The 23,200-nt window shown below is 37.7% G+C and overlaps 1 protein-coding gene across 3 annotated transcripts; it reads right to left on the bottom strand.

Annotated features, from left to right (window-relative positions):
- Positions 1–931: 931 nt before the first annotated feature.
- Tlr7 (toll like receptor 7) lies at positions 932–21,457 on the bottom strand. Of its 3 annotated transcripts, none has more exons than XM_027946514.2 (3): positions 21,306–21,457; positions 20,893–20,993; positions 932–7,407 (listed from the first exon to the last, which is right to left on the bottom strand). In XM_027946514.2, exons 2-3 carry the CDS (start codon positions 20,893–20,895, stop codon positions 4,267–4,269), a joined length of 3,144 nt encoding a protein of 1,047 aa, XP_027802315.2. In that variant the 5' UTR covers positions 20,896–20,993; positions 21,306–21,457; the 3' UTR covers positions 932–4,266. The 3 variants fall into 3 exon arrangements, with proteins under 3 accessions (XP_027802315.2, XP_027802316.2, XP_027802317.2); XM_027946515.2 differs by having other exon boundaries at positions 20,893–20,928; XM_027946516.2 differs by lacking the exon at positions 20,893–20,993.
- Between the last annotated feature and the right edge of the window lie 1,743 nt (positions 21,458–23,200).

The raw sequence follows: 23,200 nt of genomic DNA, 5'->3' as shown, positions 1-23,200 counted from the left end.
TTATGATGCCTCAATCCAAAGGCAACTACGTTGTGGCAAATTCAGTCCTAAAAATGAGAGACAGAAGCTGAAAGCTATTTTGTTTAATGCATAACACCAGGTATCTAAGTCCTGTGTATTGGGCCCCACTAGAACCTTGCCCAGAGATGTTATTCACAATCTCAGAGACAACAGCCGGACAACAGCCAAGCCCTAACTCCCAAAACAGCTTAAGAGATCTTAACAGTGTGGTCCCCCTGGACAATGGGCCTCAAATATGGGTTCATGTAGATGTTACTACAAAGTTTGCTCAAGATGTCAATTCATGCAATTCACTGTTACAAAAGTCCCTGGAATCTATATTCCACTGTGCTACCTTCACCGGTGATGTTAAGCCGTCATGTGTATCATGAAAGAGCAGTGTGGCATCCAAGTTGGCCATTTCTGTCTAGGTTTAGCCTTGGGAGTCATCACCAACCAGAAGAACATTAAGAGCCATTTGTTGTCTGTGGAAGAAACTGCCTTCCTCCCCCCGCCCAGTGGTGGGCACTAAGGGATATTTGAAAACTGCCACAAGGGCAGTAGGACTTCCTTTTTCCTCTCCAGATCCCACCAGACTGTTTCCAGAGGGTGCTTATTGTGAGATACTGTGACTCAAACCTCCACGGTCAGTTTAACTCTGTACACTTCTAAAACTTTTAATTAATATAAGTCATCAAGAAGGGGCAAGGATAAACATATGAAGAAATGAAATCACTGAAATGTCATGACAAACATGTGAGAAAAGAATTAAAATCTGAGATTAGGGCAATCCTCAAGGCAGAGCACCAGTTCATATCCAGTTTCTTACCTCCTATGCTTGAAAGTAGAAAAATATGAATTTGAATGTGGCAGAAAATCTAGCCAATGTCACCCAGGAAGTTTTCACCAAGCCAATTATAGAAGGTCATGCTCACTGAAGCAGGTGGGGATTTATTCTGTGTGTGTCAGGAAAGAGAGGTTTTAAACCAAAAGTACACACGTGACCACCTTTCCAAACAGAAGAATCCACCTGCAAGTATAGCTGCCTTCTTTTCATTCTTGTGCATTTCATGAGGCTTGCTGTGTGTATCTATAGCCAAAAAGAAACTGAGAGGGAAGGGGAGGAAAAAGGATGGTGGGAAAGAAAGAAAACATAGAACTGCACAAAAATGCCCTGTTATAATTCCATTCTCACCAGCATGGATGGCCCTTATGTCACCAGGGCTTTTTTCCTTACAATCTTTTTGTGGGCTTGGGACTTTTTCTCCAACATGATTCCCCTTCAATGTGTTGGTTGGTAAATAGGTTGGTTTCATGTTTTCTTCATTAGATTAACCCAATTAAATGGATTAATTTTCTGCTTGGTGTCCTTAAACTTTTGAGTCTCCTCAATCATGTTTGGTTGTTTTCCTCCCACACAGCTGGCTATTTATGTTTCAGATGCTGCAAATAAGTTCCCAATGTTCCTTAGGGCTTAGCACTCAACCTTTCATCAAATACAACTGGCAGCATGTCCCATAACTAACTGCTTCTGGGACCTGGCACCTCAAAATTCCAAGCAGGAGTGATTTCCCAAGTCAATCTTCTCTTCTTACTGAGCATGTGCAGATGAGGTATAGGAAAAACTCCAACCTCAGCTCCACCCCCATTTAATAATTGGACCATAAATAACTAGCAGGATGTGCATCCTGGATTTCTCATTTACCTGGATTAGGATGAAAAGGAAGTAAACAAAAGGCATGTTTTATGGAAGGGAAAAAGACCTCCTCAAAAGAAGAGTGTGTGTCCTTGTTACCTTTACCACAGCTTCCTAGGAGATTAAACAAGATGTCCACATTTTCAGATCACTACATCCCTTCATGTACTCTATACTCCATGACTACAATTGAGAGACCATCTGGACCTAAGAGGGTTCATACAGATATTACTGGAAGTAAACAGGATGCTGGGGCCCAGAGAACCTGAAATAGGCCTACAATCAAATTAATCTTTTCTCTCCCCTAAAAACTTTAGACACTTGTTTTGCTTTTCCCTCAACTGTAATATATGCCCTGCCCAACGTATCCCTTGGCTTGAATCCTAAAAATGTCTAAGTCTTGCTCAGGTGCAGCATTTATCCAAGCAGGAAGAACACACCTTTGCAGGCACAGAGTTGAAAGGACCTGGGGACCAAATATTGATGGTGGAGCAGGATTTATGGAAAAGTTAGGAGTCCCTTCTGGGGTAGAACCAACCAGAGGTGGGTCAGCAGAGAAGCTCTTTATTCTGAGCTTTATGGAGGGACCTAGGAGTCATGTTCTCTTGGAACCTTGAGGTGATGGCTTTTGATCAGAGCCATCCATGGACAGCTCCAGCCCCACAAAACTTCACAGAGGGCCCTCATTTAAAAGTGTGACTTGTCAAAGTCATAAAGGAATTAAACAAAAACCATGATTGGTATGCTCTTGGTTGTTTTCTCTGCATCAAACCACCGTACTTAACTTCATGTCAAAAGAAGCTGTGGTTTCTGAGTTGCCTTATTTTTTTTAATTTCCCTTCTTCTTAATCCATTTCAGAAGATGTTTAAATTGTCTTCAAGTGACTTATGATTTTATAAATCACCAAAATAGTTTAATCTTTATGACTTTATGTTTTAATAGTAGAAAATTTATAATGGCCCAAAGCCAACATTATCTTTGTTTTCACAAAAAAGGAAAATCTATTGAGCACAGCAAAGCTACTAGAAGCTATGAAATAGTTGACTCTAGCAACTTAATCACCTCTCTATCATTCCAAAAATTCCTTTGGGAATGTGTACTCCTATTAATCGATTAAATATCTTGTGCAAGTAATTCAGATACTATGATAATTTATATACTATACTATATTAATTCACATAGTATGCATTCATTTACAGTACAGCTTTTGGCATCTTCACATATGAGGAAAATGCAATTTCTTTAAGCTAATGCTCCAGGATTTGAATATATGCATGCTATTTTTCCAAATGGCACAGATAACTTTGTAGAAATTTTATTTTATAAAATAAAGCAAGTTGGCCAGATTTCAGATTTCAAACTTTGAACTCATGTGAATTTATACTCAGTTTGTCTTAAGAATGTTTTGATTCTTTTTGAAAATGAAACTTTTTCAATGTTAAGATTTATCAACCTCTGATTCTTCTTTTCCTGTCTTCAAAAATAAAAAGGAATTTGTATAGTTGTCAACCATCTAATTGTCATCTCTGATAACTATAAATACATGCCCTTTTCATCCTCTTTTGGGGTTTACCATCAAGACCACATAATATTGGTGCATCAAGTTTGCAGATACTTTTAAATATATAGTGTTAGTTAACAAAGTAGTTTGAAAGATCATTTGATGAGGCTAATTTACTTTGGATATAATATTTTGCAGTTCAGATAAAAGTACTTCACAAGTAAATTATCATCAAAGGTAAAGAACATCATTTTGCATAAAGGTAAATTGTTTTAATTATTTTTCCACCTATAGGTAGACCACGTTCATGGATAGTAATGATGTTTCTTTTTCCCTATGAAGCCCATCAACAGACCCAAGCTACAAGAACAAGAGACACAAAAGCAGTAACTGTCTGTGTGGTACCAACATTTGGTCTTCACAGAAGGGGTGCTAGCAAGCAATTTGTTGAGGAGTTAACTGGGTTTTTATTTCACTAAACTCACTCTGGTATAGTTTGGTATCATAGAGATTTAGTATTTTTACCTATTTCTGAACATACCAAAATCTTTTTAAAAAATGTTTTAGTTGTAGATGGATACAATACCTTTATTTTATTTATTTATTTATATGTGGTGCTGAGAATTGAACCCAGTGCCTCACACATGCTAGGCAAGTGCTCTACCACTGAACTACAGCCCCAGACCATATGCCAACTTCTTAAGGGTAGTAGTATGGTTCTTCTTAATTTCAAGATTGTGCATATATTTAATGATCATAATTGCAGGTGAATCAGAGCCTCATGTTCTCTCCTTGCCATCTGTCTTCCAAAAGTACTTTATACAAGAGTTGATATGAGAAGCTGAAATGTAAATGGAGATACAAAGAAAGAAGAAAGAAGACTTGATATATTACATAAATTCCATCTTTCCAACTTCTTTGTCATACATTGGTGACTTTCCTCCAACATAGGAAATTCTAATTCTTGGAGAATATCAAAGCAGTCTTGTGGTGAAAAATTAATGAGAAAATTCAGGCAACCAGGCACCTCCTGAGTAAGTTAGATAGTCACATTTTGAAAAAAAAAAACTAGGCTGTTTCCTTGAACATCTGACTATAGGACACATGATTGTCAGTGGTCAAAGCATTTTTCAGACATTGCCAGAAGTATGGGTGAGCCTGTGGATTTGTTGGCCACTCAAGGACAGAACTCCCACAGAGCCTCTTCCGGAGCTGGAGAAACTTGGACTTCTTAAGGGGCTTCTCAAGGAATATCAAGATAATCACATCTACTTTTTCATCCATGAGCCTCTGATGGGACAAGTAAAATGCTATCTTGAAATTTTCAGTCTTTGCGTACTTGTCCGTCATCACAAACACTGTCTTTTTGCTAAGCTGTATGCTCTGGGAAAGATTTTCCAGAACTGGCTGCCCTGGTAGCCAGTCTCTCTCCTCCAGACATAAATTAAAATGTTTCTCTCGTGGATCTTCTAATTGGGCCACCAACTCCTCAAAAACCCATTCTGTCACAGCTGGATCTTTAGTGTCATATACAATAAAAGCATCATAGCAAGAACCTGTTGATAGCAGACGCTGATACCCCCTTATCTTGGCCTTACAGAAATGGTAAAAATACCATACATCCCAGAAATAGAGGTGACTTGCTGTCATAACCACCATCAGAAAGAGAGCTGTAGATATGGAAAATGAGAACAGAATCAAGTTAGTGAGATCTAACTCACAGGTATACAGATCCAGAGAGACCACACTCTGGCCTTTGTGTGCTCCTGGCCCCACACAAGTCACTTCTGTGGCCAGGTAAGGAATAGTCACCTCTGTGTGATTAACCCACCAGACAAACCACACAGCATCACAGGTGCACAGAAATCGATTATGGTGCAAAAGCAACATCTGCAGATTGTTAAGGACATTTTCTGGGAAGCTAGTCTTCTGGATAACCTGAATTTTATTTGAACTGAGATCTAGATATCGCAACTGGAAAGCATCTTTTAGAAAATACTTTGTCAGGTGCCTGATTTGATTATTCTTAAGAATCAGTTTCTTGAGACTTTTGGAACAGTTGGATAATCTCTCTGGGACAGTCATCAATTGGTTGTGGCTGAGGTCCAAAATTTCCAGATTCTTCAGAAGATGGAGTCTTCCCCAGTTGAAAGATTTAAGCCTATTTTGGGCCAAGAAGAGAGTCTTTAGGTTTGGAGGCATACCATCAAAAACTCCAGGAGGCAAGAAACTCAGGGAATTTTTAGAGATGTCTAATTCCTCTAAGTTTATCAGATTCTTGAAGAATTGTAAGTATCTATTATCACCATCTCGCCATAAAACATCCAGGTGGTTTCCTCTGAATTCCAGAATTTGAAGAGATTCACTTTCCATGATCCTACTAGTGGAGGTAGAGATGCCATTGTTATTCATCATCAATCTCTTCAGAAACTTTAGGTTCTTGGTAAAGTTAAGCATGTGAGTAATTCCTTCTGATTGAAAATAATGGCTGTTGCTACTTAAGTCCAGAACTTCCAGTTTGTGAAGTTCCTCAAATGCAGTTGAATAGAGTAAATCAAGTCGATTGTTAGAGAAGTCTAAATATTTCAGTTCGACTAATGGTTGGAATTCACTGCCATTAAGAGTTTGGCCAATGTTATTTCCTGACAAGTTAAGGCATTTGAGAAAAGAAAGATGCTTAAAATCAGAAGACTTGATAAAAAATATACTATTTCTACTCAGGTCCAAGGTCTGCCCATACATGTGGCAATCCTCATTAAAAAGCAAGAAAGAAGGAGCCTCTCTGTTTTTGAACCTGCAACTCCTTGCAGACTCATCATATTTGAAATAATGGAATGTTTCAAGTACCTGGGGCCAAGGACTTTCTGCAAAACTTCTGGAGTTAGAGCAGAAGCCAACTTCTCCTGAAGGTGATATTTTATTCATTGAAAGGTCTATCACTTTCAATCCTTCGAACTGTTTAAATATACTAAGATTAGCGATTTTTATAAAGTTAGTGCCAAGATCAAGAACTTCAAGATGACGAAGATCACGTAATGGAGAGAGATTTCTGCTTGTCAGCTCTTTGAAGACATATCCTTGGATCCGCAGAATCTTTAGTTTTTTCAGAGAAGAAAATGCATCTGATAGATTTATAAATGCCTGATAGACCTGAAGTTCATAATTGAAAGACAGATCCAGTTGGATGAGGTTGGGGAGAAAATGCAAAAATTTGGCATCCCCAATTTCTTTGGCCAAGAAGTTTTGGGAAAGATCTAGTTCTTTAAGTTTCTTCATTTTTTGAAACCATGCTGGGGGCACATTCTGAAGAGAGTTACTGTGTAGATGTAAAACTTCTAATTCTGTTAATGCATCAAAAGCATTATCATGGATCTTTAGGGGGGAATTATTTTCACAAGGTGTGCAAGGAAATGGAACATTATAACAACGAGGGCAATTTCCACTTAGATCAAGAATTTGCAATTGGTGGAGGTTACTAAAATCATCTTTTTTGATTTCTGTAATGATGTTGTTGTAAAGATACAGTTCTATTAAATTAGATGGCAAAACAGTGGGGACAGCTGTGATGTTGTTATCTTTCAGGGAGAGCACTTTTAAATTTGTCAGGTTTAGGAAGGCATCTTTCTCAATTGAAAATGAAACATTACAAGGATTGCGATAATAACAGTTTTGGCCCAGGTAGAGCATTTCTATGCTGGCAAGTTCTGTTAAATTCTCTTTCATGATGGAGAAGATGTTGTTGGCCTCAAGGCTCAGAAGCTGTAAGCTGGGAGGAAGATCCTGAGGTATCTCTAGAAGCTGGTTTCCATCCAGGTAAAGGGATTTTAAATAAGTGAGTTTATTAAAGCTTTTAGGTTTAATCTGCAGCCTCCTGGTACACACATTGTTTTTTGGCCCCATTCGAGGAGGTATGCAATTGCATCTGAAATCAATCTCTATCAGATGGTCCAGCCTATGGAAGGAGTCTTGGGAGATGCTGGCTATGTGATTAATGGTGAGGGTGAGGTTGGTGGTGTTGGCAGGGATACCTTCAGGAATTTCTGTCAAATGCTTGTCTGTGCAGTCCACAGTCACTTGGTTCTTTGGAACGTCCAAAGTGACATCACAGGGCAAAGTTTTTGGAAACCATCTATCCCCAAGGAGTTTGGAAATTAGGATCATGTTTAAAAGGATAAGAAATTGTCTCTTCAATGTCCACATTGGAAACACCTGAAAATATAAAAAAAGAACAAACCATTGTTCTAAAATATGCTAGTAATCAGAATTTGAAAGTCCCATTTGTTACCTCTCTGTAAAATAAACAATTTAGATCTTGTTTTTAGCTATCTAAATAGCACACCTCGGGACAGTATTTGTCAATCACTGAGGTTTTCCATAATTTGGTCACATATTCAGTTTTGGGCACCTTAACTTTCTAGCAAAATATCTTTTATTGTGCAAAAGCAGACTTTTTTCTGATTTGTTGTTAAATAGAATACCACAACAAGAAGGAGTCAACAATTAGCTATCGAAGTCTTAAATTTGGGGGGGTCAAGGAATGTGAAAAATGCATATGCATCTGAAAAGAACCACACATTAAGATTTTAGTACAGGCTAGGGATGTAGCTCAGTGGTAAAATATTTGCCTAGTATGTGGGAGGCCCCGGGTTCCATCCCTAGCACGGGAAAAATAAAAGGACTTAAGTACAATTAATGTTTACTTGCTCACCATGCCCTGGTACACATTTCAAGAGACTTTCATAATATTCAAACCTCATAATACTCTAAATAAGAAAATATAAGAGATCCATTTTCCCTATATTACAAATTAAGGCACAGATTAGTAATATTAACTGGTTTTCCCAAGGTCACCCACTTAACAAATGGCATTTGATTATCAAATACACTCCTGCCATTTTGGCACTGCCTTACTGCCATTCTATAAACTGGTTCTTCTCATGGACTGTTTTTGGAAATAATTCCAGAAATCACCTCCAAAATGATTTGAGGATGAATTTTTTTTCCCAATCCATTAGGTTTACATTACATAAATTTACCTGGGTGATCCATAATTAGAGTAATATAATTGATCAAGTGGATACTTACAGGGGATAAGGGGGTCAGTCATAAAGGATTATGCTGAGATTATAAGCATAACCAAAAAATGGCAAAATGGGCAAAATGGGACACACAGGAATCTACCCTGAAAGATGATTCTTGGGCATTTAGGTTTAGCAGGAAAGACACTGCAACCCTGGAAAACTGAGCCTTAAATGGCAAGATGAGAAGCACTGAAGAACTTCGCTGATCAGCATATGAATTTCAAGTGGCCCTGCCTTAGAAGGAGGTTCAAACATGAACTTGTTGTCATATTTCAGGATTTCTATCAGTATTTTACTTTGAAATGCTGGTGTTAGTTTTACTAGTAATTATACATGGAACAATCCAGACTATGTTTCTACAGTAGGCTCTGGCTCAACTAATGATTTTGCACTCCCAATGGACAATCAATCATGTTGATATCTAATAAATCAAATTCCTACTTCCCTTAATTCCACTAAAAGGAGGTAAATAAGCAAAATTTACCCCAGCTTTCTTATTCTCCAATGCAATATAGCTCAGAAGGATCTCAAAATGGCTTTTGAACCCATCTTTACATGCAACCCACAAGTGCATTGAAGGTAAGGGAACAAAATTGTCCTCTTAACCTTTCACAACCCTGTCCTCTCTTCCACATCATTAAAACCATTCATCAATTACAGCTGACCTCCTCCATTACACTTCTCAACACCCTCCTTGCTTTCCCATTTTAGCTGACACAACACCAGCTGGGCCTTGGTCTACTCCAAAGCCTAGTCCCTATGCCCTCACTCTTCCAATCCACATTATCCATCCAGATTCCCAAACATTAATAAGTGATTGTCTTGCTGTGTAGTCTTTAAAATTATTTTCTTTTTCTGTTTTATTCTCACGTTTTATAGCATGAGCTTTTATCATGGATTCTAAGTCTTCCATAACTTTTCCCCTTGCCTCCTTGTCTAGGTCTATCTGATATAACTCCTGTACCAGCTTTTCTTACTGCTAAACCCAAGTTCACTGACTTTCAAGTCCCCCCACTTGCCATACTCTTTCCTACCTTCTTCATCCACCAGAATTATTTAAGGCTATGTTACTCTAACATGCAGATACCTGGGAATATATGGTAATGGGCCAGGGGATACAAGAAGACCTTAGATAAATATGGCACATCTTCCTAGAGCATCACAATTACTCAAACATACAGGGAAAGTGTTCACTACTCAGGGAGGAGAGGATGAGTCAAGATAGGAGGAAATATTTTAGAAGAGAGAAAGGAGAGAAGTAGAGTGAATGTTATGCATGGGCCTTGATTATAGGCTCCCAGGCCTTGGACCCCTACCCTGGCTATGCTTCTTTAAAAAGCATGATGGGTGCTTGGATCATACTATCTGAAGGCAATAGATACTGCTGCTGAGTGATATTGTGGTCCAGGGAGGCACGCTCTATTCCAGAGGAGCCCAACATGAATAAAGGACAATCATGAAACAGGTGCTCTCTTCCCAACCCATTCCCATGAACATATATGAGACCCTAGGTAGAAGTGGGAGTATACCTGAATTAACTGATTTAAAAACATTAAATGATTGAGCCAGTAATTACCAACCAAGCTTCCCAGGGTGTTTCTAGTTTAAGTACTTTTGTGATCAATTAAAATGGAGGCACTAAAGAAGTATTATTATAGAAAATAAAGTCACATCTTAACCAGTGGTGTGCAGATAAATGTTAAATGATTGGCCTTCCTTCTCCCCTGCCAGCAAAATGCTCTCAGTTGTCAAGTCCTGATTCATAGCATGTGTCAATGTCCATGGTGTAAATATTTTCACCATGGCCTATTTCAAGCTACTTGTGCAATGGGGAGAGATCACAGAATTGCTCTTGTAAAGCCTGTATGTACTGAGTGCATCATACCACTTGGTTTAACACACCTGACAATGACTGAAAGTTTTAGCTTTTACATACTGGTGTTATAAATTCAAGTGTAAAATTAATTAGAAAACTTTTACCACCTTCTAAATTTTCTCTTCACGTGTCTACTTTTTTGCTCATCTACTCCCACCTTTCTAATCCAAGTAGTCATTCAATTTTACCTGGACTCCTGCAGTAGACTCCAAATGGATCTCCCTGCTTCCCCTTCTCTAAAATTCATTCATTAATCACCATCAGAGCATTCTCTATAAACACAAATCCAATCAACTAAAATGACTTCCTAATTACACTCTGAATGAAATCCAAAGTTTTTTCCATTCTTTATTGTGTGTATATTCTGCTTCCAACCTACCTCTCTAACCTTGAACCAGCTTTCCCCTCTTTCAACACATATCAGCCATCTGGCCACCTCTTTTCATTTCTGCATTGGAACCAAGCTTGTAACCTTCTCAATCCTGATACTTGGTGTTCCCTCTTTTTGAGATTTTCTTTCTCCTTCTCTTCCCATGGCCAGGTCATTACCACCTCTTAGGTGTCTGCTCAGGTGACAATCTGCAGAGAAGAATTCCCTGACCAATTAATCTAAATAACCTCCCATGTAGTAGTAGTGATGATGATAGTAATAGTAGTGAACTTAGGCAGCATTTACCAGGCATCATTTTAAGTACTTTATATATACTAACTCATTTAATCCTCACAATAACCAAATGAGAGGGTTCTAATGGTTTTCAGTCGCTTATCCAAAACCTTTGTGTTTTGGATTTCAGATTTTTACTGATTTCAGAAGGTAACATGACACATATACCCTGTATATATAATACATATTGGGGCCCAGAGAGCAACTCAGATCATGACATATTGCTTTCAACTGAGTTAGGACACAACTTTCAGCTTTGGGATTTTGGAATTGTAAACCTGTGTGTCTTCATTATACAGATGAGTCAATTGAGACACAGAGAGGCATACATTGTATTATACTACATTGCTTTATTTCCTTCATACTACTTAGCACAGTCAGAAATTATCTTACTGATTTATAGGCTTATTCATTTAATGTTTATTCTGCAGGAGAATAATTCCCCTCAGAGAAGGTTCCTTCAGGTTATACTTCTGGAATCAACAGGAGTCTACAATGTAGAAAACCATTAATTCTTTTCAGACAAGATTCTGACACTTGTGTTATGTGTAGTTTAAATGTATGTTGTTCTTATTCCATTTGGTATTTTTTAATACTAACAATTACTTCTTTCTATTATCATCAGAGTTTAGCAATTGCAATATATTCCCAATACATTTTCCCCACTTGCCTCATAGTGACAGATTCTCCATTTTTAGTTGGGCATCCACCACTCTGTAAAATTATTATATTTCCCAGACTCCACTGCAGTTAAGTGTGAACCTATGACTAGGTCAATGAGATGTGAGAGAAAGTGAGGCATGCAATCTCTGGCACATGTCCTTAAACAATGGAGCTATTCCCCTTCCTCCCATCTACTTCCATGTGGCTTCTTATAATGTGGATGTTGTAGGCAGCCATCTTAGATGATGCAAATGAGGGAAACAAGTTAGGGATAGTGAAGCAACAAGGTGGATGATCCATAGTGTCCAGATCATTCCTGTGTGACCTCATAGAGCAGAATAGAAATAATGGTTCTGAATTACTGATTTCTAGGAGTTAATGATAAAGCAGAAAATAGTTATGGTACATCAATGCTAACTGGATTTTCATTGCACAAACACAAACCTAATAGTTTTTTAGTACCAGGAATTAAACCCAGAGGGTCTTAACCACTGAGTCACATTCCCAGCCTTTATTATTATTATTATTATTATTATTATTATTATTATTATTATTTAATTTTGAGACAAGTTCTCAACAAGTTGCTTAGGGCCTCACAAAGTTACTGAGGCTGGCTGGCTTTGAACTTGTGATCTTCCTACCTCAGCCTCCCAAGTAGCTAGAATTACAGGCATGCACCACCATGCTTGGCACACAATCATAATTTTAACCAATATAGAATTTGTAAATAAATTGCTGCCCATGAGAGAATCTAAATTATCTAATGTTGATTTCATCAGTCTATAAGCAAGAAAGACTCAGGTATTGGAGGATGGAAAGCTGATGGCCCATATTATACTATTGAAAGACACTTCATACACTATCACCTGGAAAATCTTGGAAGGCAGAACATATGCCAATTATAACTTTACTCTAGGAGAAATGGTTTGGCAATATTCATAATGATGGTTATGTGTTGGTAGCTTCTTGCTGTTTTTCAGCAGTCCTATGAGAAAAAATGAACTAGTGCTGAAGTTGGCCAGTCTTCAAAGAAGAACTGGAAGGAAACAGAACTTTGATAAAAGAGATTTTGTCTGCCTGCAGCCTGAACACTAAGTTGATTATGACTTTTTAAAATTTGAGGCCTGGTTAAGTTGAAAAAGCCAACTACTTTTTCCCAAACTAAGACAGATGTAATGGATAGAATCAAAGTAGCAGCCTTAGAGAAAATAAGCCTATGTCCACATGCATTTTTCAAGCACTTTCCATTAAGCATTTTCTAGCAGACATTAAAAGCCAGTCCAGGGCAAAAATCTGATTAAGAGTGTTACCTCCCCATTGACTTAGAGAGCCTCAGGATAGTTGATTAAATTGAAAGTGAGGAGCACAGAACCCAGAGAGCAGACAGAAAACAAAGTCTTTGCATTTGAAGTTCTCTAGAGCTGCTCTAATGTGATAGCCATTAGTCACATGTTGCTATTTAGTTTTAAATTAATTAAAAGTCAGTCTCTCAGTCACACTAACTCTATTTTAACTGCACAAAAGCCACATTAGGCTAGTGGTTACTGTATTGCAAGATACAGATACAGAATGTGTTCATCATCCCAGAAATTTCTGTTAGAGGTTTGTCGAGACCAAGAGTTGGCAAACTTTCTATATAAACATAATACTTTAGGTGAAATTGAGGATCTTATGGAGATACTTAGGTAGCTACGTAGAATGTAATTCTAATGTGATTCAAATTACAAGACCATCCTCAACTCAGTTCTTCAAAAATGGGTGGCAGAACAGATGTAGCCTGCAGGTCACAGTTTGCAGACCCCTGGTCTGGATCAAATTTTAGGCTAGGCTGTGTTAAACTTGTGCATAGACTTAACATAAAGAAAATTCAATCCAAGTCTACCAAGGAGAAGTGGGATTACCTGAAAAGCCTGTAAATCCATTCACATGTGGCTAATTTCAAAATCATTCACTCCTTCTCCCAATTCTAAGAGATATGTTCATTTTCAGTGAAGAAAGTGAAAAGCAGAGATGCTACAACACACCAAGGCAGTTTCCAGGTAATTCAAACACAGAGCCTTCCCTCCAGCCCTTCTACTGTGCTGTCTTCATCTCTCTACAGGCAAGGGACACTTCAGGTTCAGACACCTTATTTACACTTCATCATAATGCTACATAGTGAGTGCATGATCAGCATTTGCTGAGGAAATCAAAGCTTGAAACTTAAAAAAAAAATCCCATAGAAGTCCCATGTTAAACTATCATCACTAGAAAGATTTTTTTTTCTGAAGGTCAGATTTTATAAAGTGGATAAGGAGAGACTAGAAAGGACTGGGTCCTCTAAAGGAAGGGTTGAAGTGGAATTAGTGTCACAGAAGAAAAGCAGCTGGTGTCATTAGAAGGGTATGGGCAGTGGAGATCAGGGAAATTCCATCCTCACCCTTTTTCTCAGAAGTTCTATCCCTTCCATCCTGAACCACCAGTGGAAGTACAGGGTTTATTTGTCTCACCTGGGAACAGGCACAACCAGGACAAGGTTAGTCCTGTTCTATGCTCAATAGTTGAGCCCAAGCCCTTGGAATGTTATATGGCAAACAAGGTGTCTCTTAGCTCTCCTTGATGGCTGGGCTGAAAGACTGGGAATTGAAGATATCAACAAGTTAGCGTTCTAGGACTCATGTCAGGAGGAAGATCAACTGCAATGAGGAATTTGGGCTCTGATCAAGCAGGTGAAGGAGAAAATGAGCTCAGTGAACAAAGCCTTTCTAAACTTATTATTTAAAGAGAAAGATACCTTTGAGGCTTCCTAACTTAAGGGATCTTTTGGAGAGCATGGTTTCAAAATGTGAAATATTCCTTTATGCCAATGGAACTTTTTAAGTGTGGAAATTCCCCCTTTCCAACCAGCTTCAGACGTACTTAGCTTCAAATCATATTATTTTAAAATGTAAAAGTTCCATTCTGAGCCAGGTCTAATTTTTTAAGTGATGTAAACAATCCATGTAATTTTGTTTTGCCTGTTTTTTGGGTCAATGAGTGCCTAAAGTCATGCATCTTTTAGTAATTTGATTTGTAAAATAGCATAGTACACCATGACATAGGCCTGGCTTTGCTGATGAATCATAGCTAATTACACATGCAAATACACTGGGTAAATTTGGATGCTCAATTAGTGAACCAATTATGGTAGAAATGGGAGTGTGTAATTTTTGTATGCACAGGTGTTTCTATTCTCTTACTAAATCACATCATTTGTTAAACTGGAAAATGTAGAATTCAGATTGTGCGGCCTTCAATCGTGTGTGTGTGTGTGTGTGTGTGTGTGTGTATGTATGTGTGTGTGTTAGTATCAAAATAGTGACTTTTATTCCCTACTTATTGTATGCCAGGTATTAAGGCAGACACACTACTTCTATTGCATCACTGGTCTCTCACACTGAAATTGAAAAGGCATGTAAATATTCCTGTTTTACTGATGAGGAAGCACAGATCTGAGAGTCAATTTCAAACCAAGATTCAAACTTGGTTTTGACCCATCTATGTTCAAGTTGCCTGAGACAGTTAATGGCAAATGCCCATGGTATAATGTGGATCTGCAGTTTAGTCAATTTCCTTTTCAGTTAGTGATTCTTGGCACTTTGATATTTCTGTTTTGTCCTATTTTATAGGGGGTGTGGGGGGGCAGGGCTGTATGTTTTCATAATAAATTTTCCAAATATTAAAAAAGTGGTATTTATGTTTTGAGTAGAACTAAGTTGAAGGGAAAAAAGCAGAAACATTTTTCAGATGCTGTATTTCTTGTGAATTGTATCCTATGGACATAGGATATAGCTGTGCTACATTGGGGGCAATTTATGAATTTATATTCTTAAAGGCACCTTGAGCTTTACCTTCATAATAGGAAATTCTACCCTTATGTAATCATTCAACAAATAGAACTGGGAACCTACTCTGTGCAAGGTACTGTGTTAGACAAAGTAGGGGACTGGTGATGAGTCAGACCCCATTCCTACTCATTTACTAACCATGGCTGAGTCACCAGAAGCCCTGACTTTCTCTTGTGAACAGAACTTCCTCTGTTATCAGGAAAATATATGGTGAGACAATAACATTTAGTTATATCTAAATGTAATGCTGCTTGCCCACCCTGCAAACAAAAGCTTGAATAACTAAATCTTCAAAGTGGCAAAACCTGTTCATTCAGACGCACCATTTTGGTGGCAGGACTTGAGTTTGTATTTGAACTGAATTCTCCTGATTTTAGATCTATATTATATTTCCACCAGAATGTTTACAGTTGTAGAAATATGATTACCAACAGGAAGAAACATTAACCAAGATGTTCCGAACTTTGTGCTTTGCATACAGTATTTTTATCTTCAAAACTTTGCAAGCTTGTAAGAGATATATGGTTGTGATATCAGGAATGAGAAGGAGATGTATGTAACTGGAAACTAGTAGATGGCAAAAAACAAAAAATGAGGAAGTGAGGTCAATAGCTTGTGTCTTGTAACAAATTAGAGCCATGCCAGGATTCATCTGAATTCTCCTCGTTTATTTATTTTGGGAGTTATCAATCTTGTGAACAGTCAGGCCAGGGTTCAGCCTCTTAGAGCTACTGACCGAGTTCTTTTAAACCTTGCCTTTTTCATCTATAGACTATGGGGGTTGAACTAATGGGCCTGCAAAGTCCTTTCCTAGTGTGCAGACTCTATGACTGATTGTTGGCTTGGAGTTCCCTGAAACTTATCTACTGCAAATGCACAAGGTATAATGTGGATCTGCAGTTTAGTCAATGGGTCTTCATAGCCCCCCAGAACCTCAAACTACTGCCATTTCAAAATGGCCTAAGCAAAGTTTTAAACACCATTAATATCTTAAGGATTCCACAGAAGGGGAAAACAAGCAAATACAACTTTTGATAATATTAACTAAACATTATATGTCTTCAGGTAAGACTATTAGTTTGATTAAGCTCTCTGAAATAGTAAGAATGGGAAGAACTGGATAACAACCAATCAATTTGGCAGAATGGTTAAAAATGAGAAATCACCAATAGTGGGATATGAAATGTTCCCTAAGAAGAATGTGGTAGAGCTATAGGTGTTGACATGACAAGCTGTGTAAGACCTACTATGACTATAAAAATAAAGTGGATTTTAAAAGCAGTATCAAAATCATATGTAGCATATGATCAATTTATGTTGAATATATGTACATGTGTTTGTATTTGCAAAGAGAAGTGGAAGATTATTCAAGTGACCTTTAGCAGCAATTTCTTCTGGGGAATGGAATGAGGGATGCCTTTTCTGGGGGAAGAGGACTTCTACTTTCATGATATGTTGATGTTATTGAATTATTTGGTAACTAGGTTTGTGCTTTGTATGTCTCTCTAGGGGTTAATCAAGAACTTTGAATTAGGGAAGTTGCTTAAGTGATATTTATTTATACACTGAACTTCTACTAGGAATTTCCCTAACAGATTTCTCACCCAATATCCCCTTTTTGAGAGTTCTGAAATATTTCTAATCATAGGCTAATCTCTGTGAAGTGTAAAAATCATTGGTATCAAAGTCTCATTTTATAACAATAACAAAATTGAAGTACGATGGTGTAACACACTTTTTAAAAGGGAGAGACATCTTAGCCTGGCATGGTGGTACACACTGTCATCCCAGCGATTCAGAAGACGAGGTAGGAGGATCACAAGTTCAAGGCCAGCGGGGTAATTTGGTCAGACCCTATCTCAAAATAACAAAGGCTGGAAATGTAGCTTAGTGGTAGAGAATTTGCCTAGTGCATGCCAGGCCCTGGGTTCAATCTCCAGTATTGTAAATAAATAAATAAATAGTTTTTTAAAAATCATTTGCTTCTTACCATTTTAGCCTAATGGATTTAGTTTTCAAATGAAAAGAATATAATTACATCAAGTGGTTTTATGTATATTAGGAATTTAGCAGCTATTATGTATTACAACAGTCACCAAAGACCCTAAGATATTAAACATGTGACATTAAACCTTATTCCCTGTTTTCCATAAGTCACAGATTGGCAATTTTTTTCTACAAAGGGCAAGTTAGTAAATATTTTAGGCTTTGGAGGTTACACAGTCTCTCTCCCTATTTAATTCTTTGAGAAGTTGGCCATCAGAGTGCAAAAGCAGTTATAAACATATAAACAAGTATACAAATGATAAAACTATTTGTGGGAACTTTTTTTTAAAGTCTTCATTCATATACTTTGTATAATGATGTCCATTACATTCCACCATCCTTGCTAATTTGTGGGAACTTAAATTTGAATTTCATATAACTTTTAGGTATCATGAAATAGTAATTTTTCTTCATTATGTTTCAACCATTTAAAAACATAAAAAAAAACATTTTGTGGGCTGTACAAAAACAAATGGCAGGCTTGATATGACCCATAGGCCAGAGCTTGCCAGTCTTAATCCTAAGCTTTGATAAACTTCTGATGTCAAAATGTTCTATACTCAGGCTGTGAAGAGTCTGGTTGATTAATCTGTAATAATGTTTTTGATTTCAGCAAACCCTTCAAACTTCTTTTTTTTTTTTTTTGTACCAGGGATTGATCCCAGGGGTCCTTAATTACTAAGCCACATCCCCAGCTCTTTTTTATTTTTTATTTTGAGTCGGAGTCTCAGTAAGTTGTTTCAGTCCTTGCTACTTTGAATTTTTAAATAATTATTAATTTAGTAAATAGATAACCTTACTATCCCTTTATTTAGCCATAAAGAAATTAGCTATAGTTAAGGTAACTTAATATTTTTATTTTTAAAAATTTCTTAGCTTTAACATTTTGATATGTTTCCTTCTAATGTGTATTTCCCCATCCCTGCATCTATTTCACATAGTGAGAAACATTTTAGTAAGAGCCAGGGCTTTGTCAGTGGAAAGATTTGGTGTTAAATTCATATTCTACCTCATAAGAGCTGTCAGACTTTCATAAATAATTTTGCCTCATAAGACTCGTATTTCCTAACTGTAAAATGATCATAATACAGGGATTTTTTGGTGAAATTAAAATATGTAACACATTTATGTATGTGAAACATCTTCAAAGATGGTCTAACTTTTAGTAATCACCCAGCACTTATCTAAGATGTGCATTAAAACATCAGGAATACACAACAGTTACTGATTCTAGTTTGCTTTTTAAAATTAACATTATAACATGAATATTTTATTATGTCATTCAGTATCCTCTTAAAAATAGAATTTAAATGGTTACATATGATTCCTTTAATGGGTGGACCACAATGAATTAAGCCCTCCCCAACAAGGGACCTGAGATACATCCTTTGCCCTGCTGCATACACTGACTTGGTAAAATGGTTCACCACAAACCTGATCATTGCTTTGAGAAGAGTTTCTAGAAGTCAGATTTCCAGATTAAAGGATCTGACATGTCTATTAGTAAGGTTGAATATTTTCTCTGTGTTTTGGGGGCCTGGTATATTTATTCTTTTTTTTCTGTTTTGGTCCTGGGGATTGAACTCAGGAATACCCAACCACTGAGCCACATCCCCAGCCCTATGTTGTGTTTTATTTAGAGACAGGGTCTCACTGAGTTACTTAGCATCTCACTTTTGCTGAGGCTGGCTTTGAACTTGAGATTCTCCTGCCTCAGCCTCTAAAGCCACTGGAATTACAGGCACGTGCCTGCATGCCCAGCCTGTATATTTATTCTTTTGAAAATTATTTTTAATGTCTTTTTGTATAAGAGATATGCCAACTTCCCCTATTCTCTTAAATAGTAAGATCATAATCAAACCTACATTTATTGAGTGTCTGCTGGGTAAAAGTGCATGCCAGGCTTGATTTAAAAACTTAGAGACCTTGGGCCCCCCTTTCAAAGAATCAGGCTGCCCACATCCTCAAGCTCCTTACTCTTGTGAGGTCTCAGTTTCCTCATCTGTACCTCACAGGACTGCTTTGAGACTGAAACAGAAGCATGTATATCAAGCCCTTAGCATGATGCTTGATCTATACTAAATGGTCAAGAATGTGAGCTCTTTTGACTCTCATCACTACTATCATGCCATCCCTCAAGAGGCAAAGACAATTGTACGCACATGTGTGCAATAAAATAGACATCTGGGGTTCGAGGAAATGAAACTATAAGCAGTCATTTCCTTTGTAGCAGAATAGCCTCATGGTTAACGTTTCATGAGATCTTAGATACAAAATAAGCCCAAGAGCCAACATTCAGATCCAGAGGTTGCAGAGGGTTCCTGGTGAATACTCTTCATCACATCTAATTTGGATGAGAAAACAATTTAAGGAAAAGGCCACTAATGTCTCTTTCTTACTTAATTTTGGCATACCTGTTTGCTTATACTTGCATCATGCCACTTGCAGAGGACTTGAACAAATACATTTTTATTTGAACCTCACAATGGCTCTGAAGGCAATTGAGGAGGATATTCTAATGCTCATTTTATAATCAGAGAAATCAAGCTTCAGCAGCCTTGGTGATAGGCACAAGTTCCCCCAGATAGTGATTGGGAGAGCCAGTACTGACAAAGACTCTCCTTGACAAAACTTTAGTCAGTCTCTTCTAAGCCCAGAAGCCTCTAAGGACCATTCTATCCATCTTTGCATTGCCTGATTTGAGCAAGAATTCTTTTTTTTTTTTTTTTTTGAGAATCCTCCCCCATACCTTGGTTTGTGAGCACCTTTAGCATTTGATCAAATTCCTCATCCCCCACCATTCCCCAGGAAATGTCTGATCCCCCTGGCCTGCTTCCAGTAAGAATCTTTCCAGATCAATTTAACCAGAATCTCCTAATCCCTGAAGTTTCCTCTCAATAATTTTCCATCCCCTGACACCATTCTGCTCCCTGACTATAAATTCCCACTTATTCTTGCTATATTTGGAATTGAGTCTAGTTCTATACTGACTGAGGTCTCTCTTCCCCTGTTACAATAGTTCTGATAGTACCACTTTAACTATTTGCCAGCTCTTTTCTTTTTTAACAGCACCAAGCTTGGAGGTTGGTGGAATCTTAGTCCTATATTCATCCCACCCTGTCCTATCTATGTAGTCATTCAACCTACCATATGCTGCATGAAGCTCAAAGTAACTTCAGTGATTGGTATTGCTTCAAAGCTAAAAATGTAGGATGAAGAAATGAGATCTATAGAAGCCATGTCTCCAGTCCAAATATCTGCCCCTGCTCACTACAGCACACATATATAACTTTTGTAGGAAGTTGGACAGAGAAAGTGTTGATTAATCTGAAAATATGAAATGCTTTCCCAATTAACCTCTATTATGAAATATCACAAAACTGTTTTCCCCTGGGAAATAGCCAAAATACAATGTTAAGTATTATTCTTTCCAGCTGGTTTTAGTTCTTCCCCCAAAGATCACAGATAACAATTTTACAGATCTCTTGGCTTTCTTACCATTTTGAGTCTTCTTCCAAAATGGAATATAGAGGTCTGGTGGAAGAGGGAAGAGCATGAGAGGTACCAAGATCAGCCTGAGATGGACTCAATAGCATCAACTAAGATAAAAACAGACATTGAACTTGACATCACAAAGACACCAACATACTGTAGCCTAAAAACATGCTGTAAACATTGCTTTAAAATATGTTATTGAAAATAACCTATTAATAGTATTTATTTCCTCAAAGGTAAAAGAGAGACGAACTCCAGAAAACCATTTATAATGTTACTAAAAGTCTTTATCTTTGAATAATTGACATTTTAGACTACCACATTTTTGCTTTATATTCTAAAAACTGTTTGCATATGATTTGGGTTCCCTCTCTTTCCCTCCCCACTCCCTTATAGCAGTGCATACATCAACTTACTTAAATTATTCCAATTTGTTCCAATGCTTAAAATACTTTTCTTGATTGCATGGAGTGATTCTATATCTGGAGTCTTCTGAGATGAAGAGATAGGCAGGAGGAAACATAGAGTCACAGAGACTCTAGGCTGTCAGCCCTGGAGTTTCCAAGTGCAAAGATGATGTGGGAGGGGGGAGCAAGGAGGAGCATGACTATTTAAACCACCCAGACATGGGGTTTGCAGAACCACTAGGTTCCTCTTATTTCTACCACCATAATTGGGGAAATATTTCATCTAAGTCCAAACCACTGGTCAGACTAATATTTTCTTTTTTATAACAGAGTTTTTCAACTTTGGCAGTATTGATATTTTTGACCAGCTAATTCTTTTAGATTGCAGGGTGTTTGGCTGTATCCCTGCCATATACCCACTAGATACCATCAGCACTGCCTCCTTTCCTTTCCGTTGTGATAATCACAGATGTCTCTAGACATTGCAAAATATCCCCCAAGGGACAAAATACCACAGGTTGATAACCACCAGTTCTATAGATATCTCAGAGGCATGTCTAAATTTACCTCATGTTTTGGACCCAGCTGGAAGAGATGCTGGTTTTTAAGCTACTATTTGGTTCATTCACTTTAGTTTAAAAAAGGCCAGTCGTACTTGCATTTTAGTGTCAGATAAAGCCTTGCTTCTGAGACCATGGTCCCCAAGAGAATGATTCCTTTCTTAACTGATTATTAGAGCCTTTAGTAAGTAAAGCCAAGATACTGTAACTATATTTAAAGCTATTTAATCCACCTGTTCTGTCTGAAAAACATGGTAAATTCAGACTTTGGCATAGAAAACTCAGCTGATAATGACCAGGATCAATACACTGTGTTGAGAAGTTGCTGGTGCCCTAAATTGCCTGAAAAACTACTAGATACAATAATAACAGGGGCTGGGGTTGTGGTTCAGTGGTAGAGCACTTGCCTAGCATGGGAGAGGCCCTGGGTTTGGTCCTCAGCACCACATAAAAATAATAAATAAAATAAAGGTCTTGTGTCCATCTACAACTAAAATAAATAAATATTTAAAAAATAATAATAATAATAGGTAACATTTACTGAGGGTTTATTATGAGCCAGATACTATTATAGCTGCCTCATATGTATTAACATTTTAATTGAAAACAATGAAGTAAATATCTTATTACTCATTTTTAAAAATATTTTTTAGTTGTAGATGGACACGATACCATTACTTATTTATTTTTATGTGGTGCTGAGGATCTAACCCAGTGCTTCACCCATGCTAGGTGAGTGCTCTACCACTGAGCCCCAATCCCAACCTTTATTACCCATTTATTTTTACAAATACTGAAATTGATGCGGAAAGGATATTGAACTTCCCCTGGGTCACATAACAAGTGATACCCACATATGCATAAAAATCAAACACCTTGGGCTGGGGCTGGGGCTGGGGCTCAGTGGTAGAGTGCTTGCCTAGCATGTATGAGGCACTGAATTCAATTCTCAGCACTGCATATAAATAAATAAATAAAGGCCCATCAACAACTAAAAAAAATTAAAAATCAAACACCTCCTTATCAAAGAACTCTGCTATGCAAGTAATATGCAAAAATTAATAGTTTTCTTACATATAAATGGTAACTGACATAAAGAGGCCCTGGAAGGGGAGAGCCCATCCAGAACAGTAAAGTCAGAAATGCTTGAGAAGAAAATTGACAGGAAATGCAAGGTGGAAGAGGAAGCAGCTTCGCCTACCCAGTAGACTGCAAGTTGTGCCTTCTTTGCCAGCCCTCACCTTGTCCCAGCTCTGCCATCCTTCCCATCCTGCTCTGTGTCCCTGGAGGCTAAGCTATATGAACAACTGTTCCCAGCTCACTGCCTTCTGGTTGGGAGACCTG

Source organism: Marmota flaviventris, chromosome X, assembly GCF_047511675.1.
Source record: "Marmota flaviventris isolate mMarFla1 chromosome X, mMarFla1.hap1, whole genome shotgun sequence".
Classification (NCBI taxonomy): Eukaryota; Metazoa; Chordata; class Mammalia; order Rodentia; family Sciuridae; genus Marmota; species Marmota flaviventris.
Note: the sequence above shows the minus strand (reverse complement) of the source record. Positions and strands in the feature narration are given on the sequence as shown.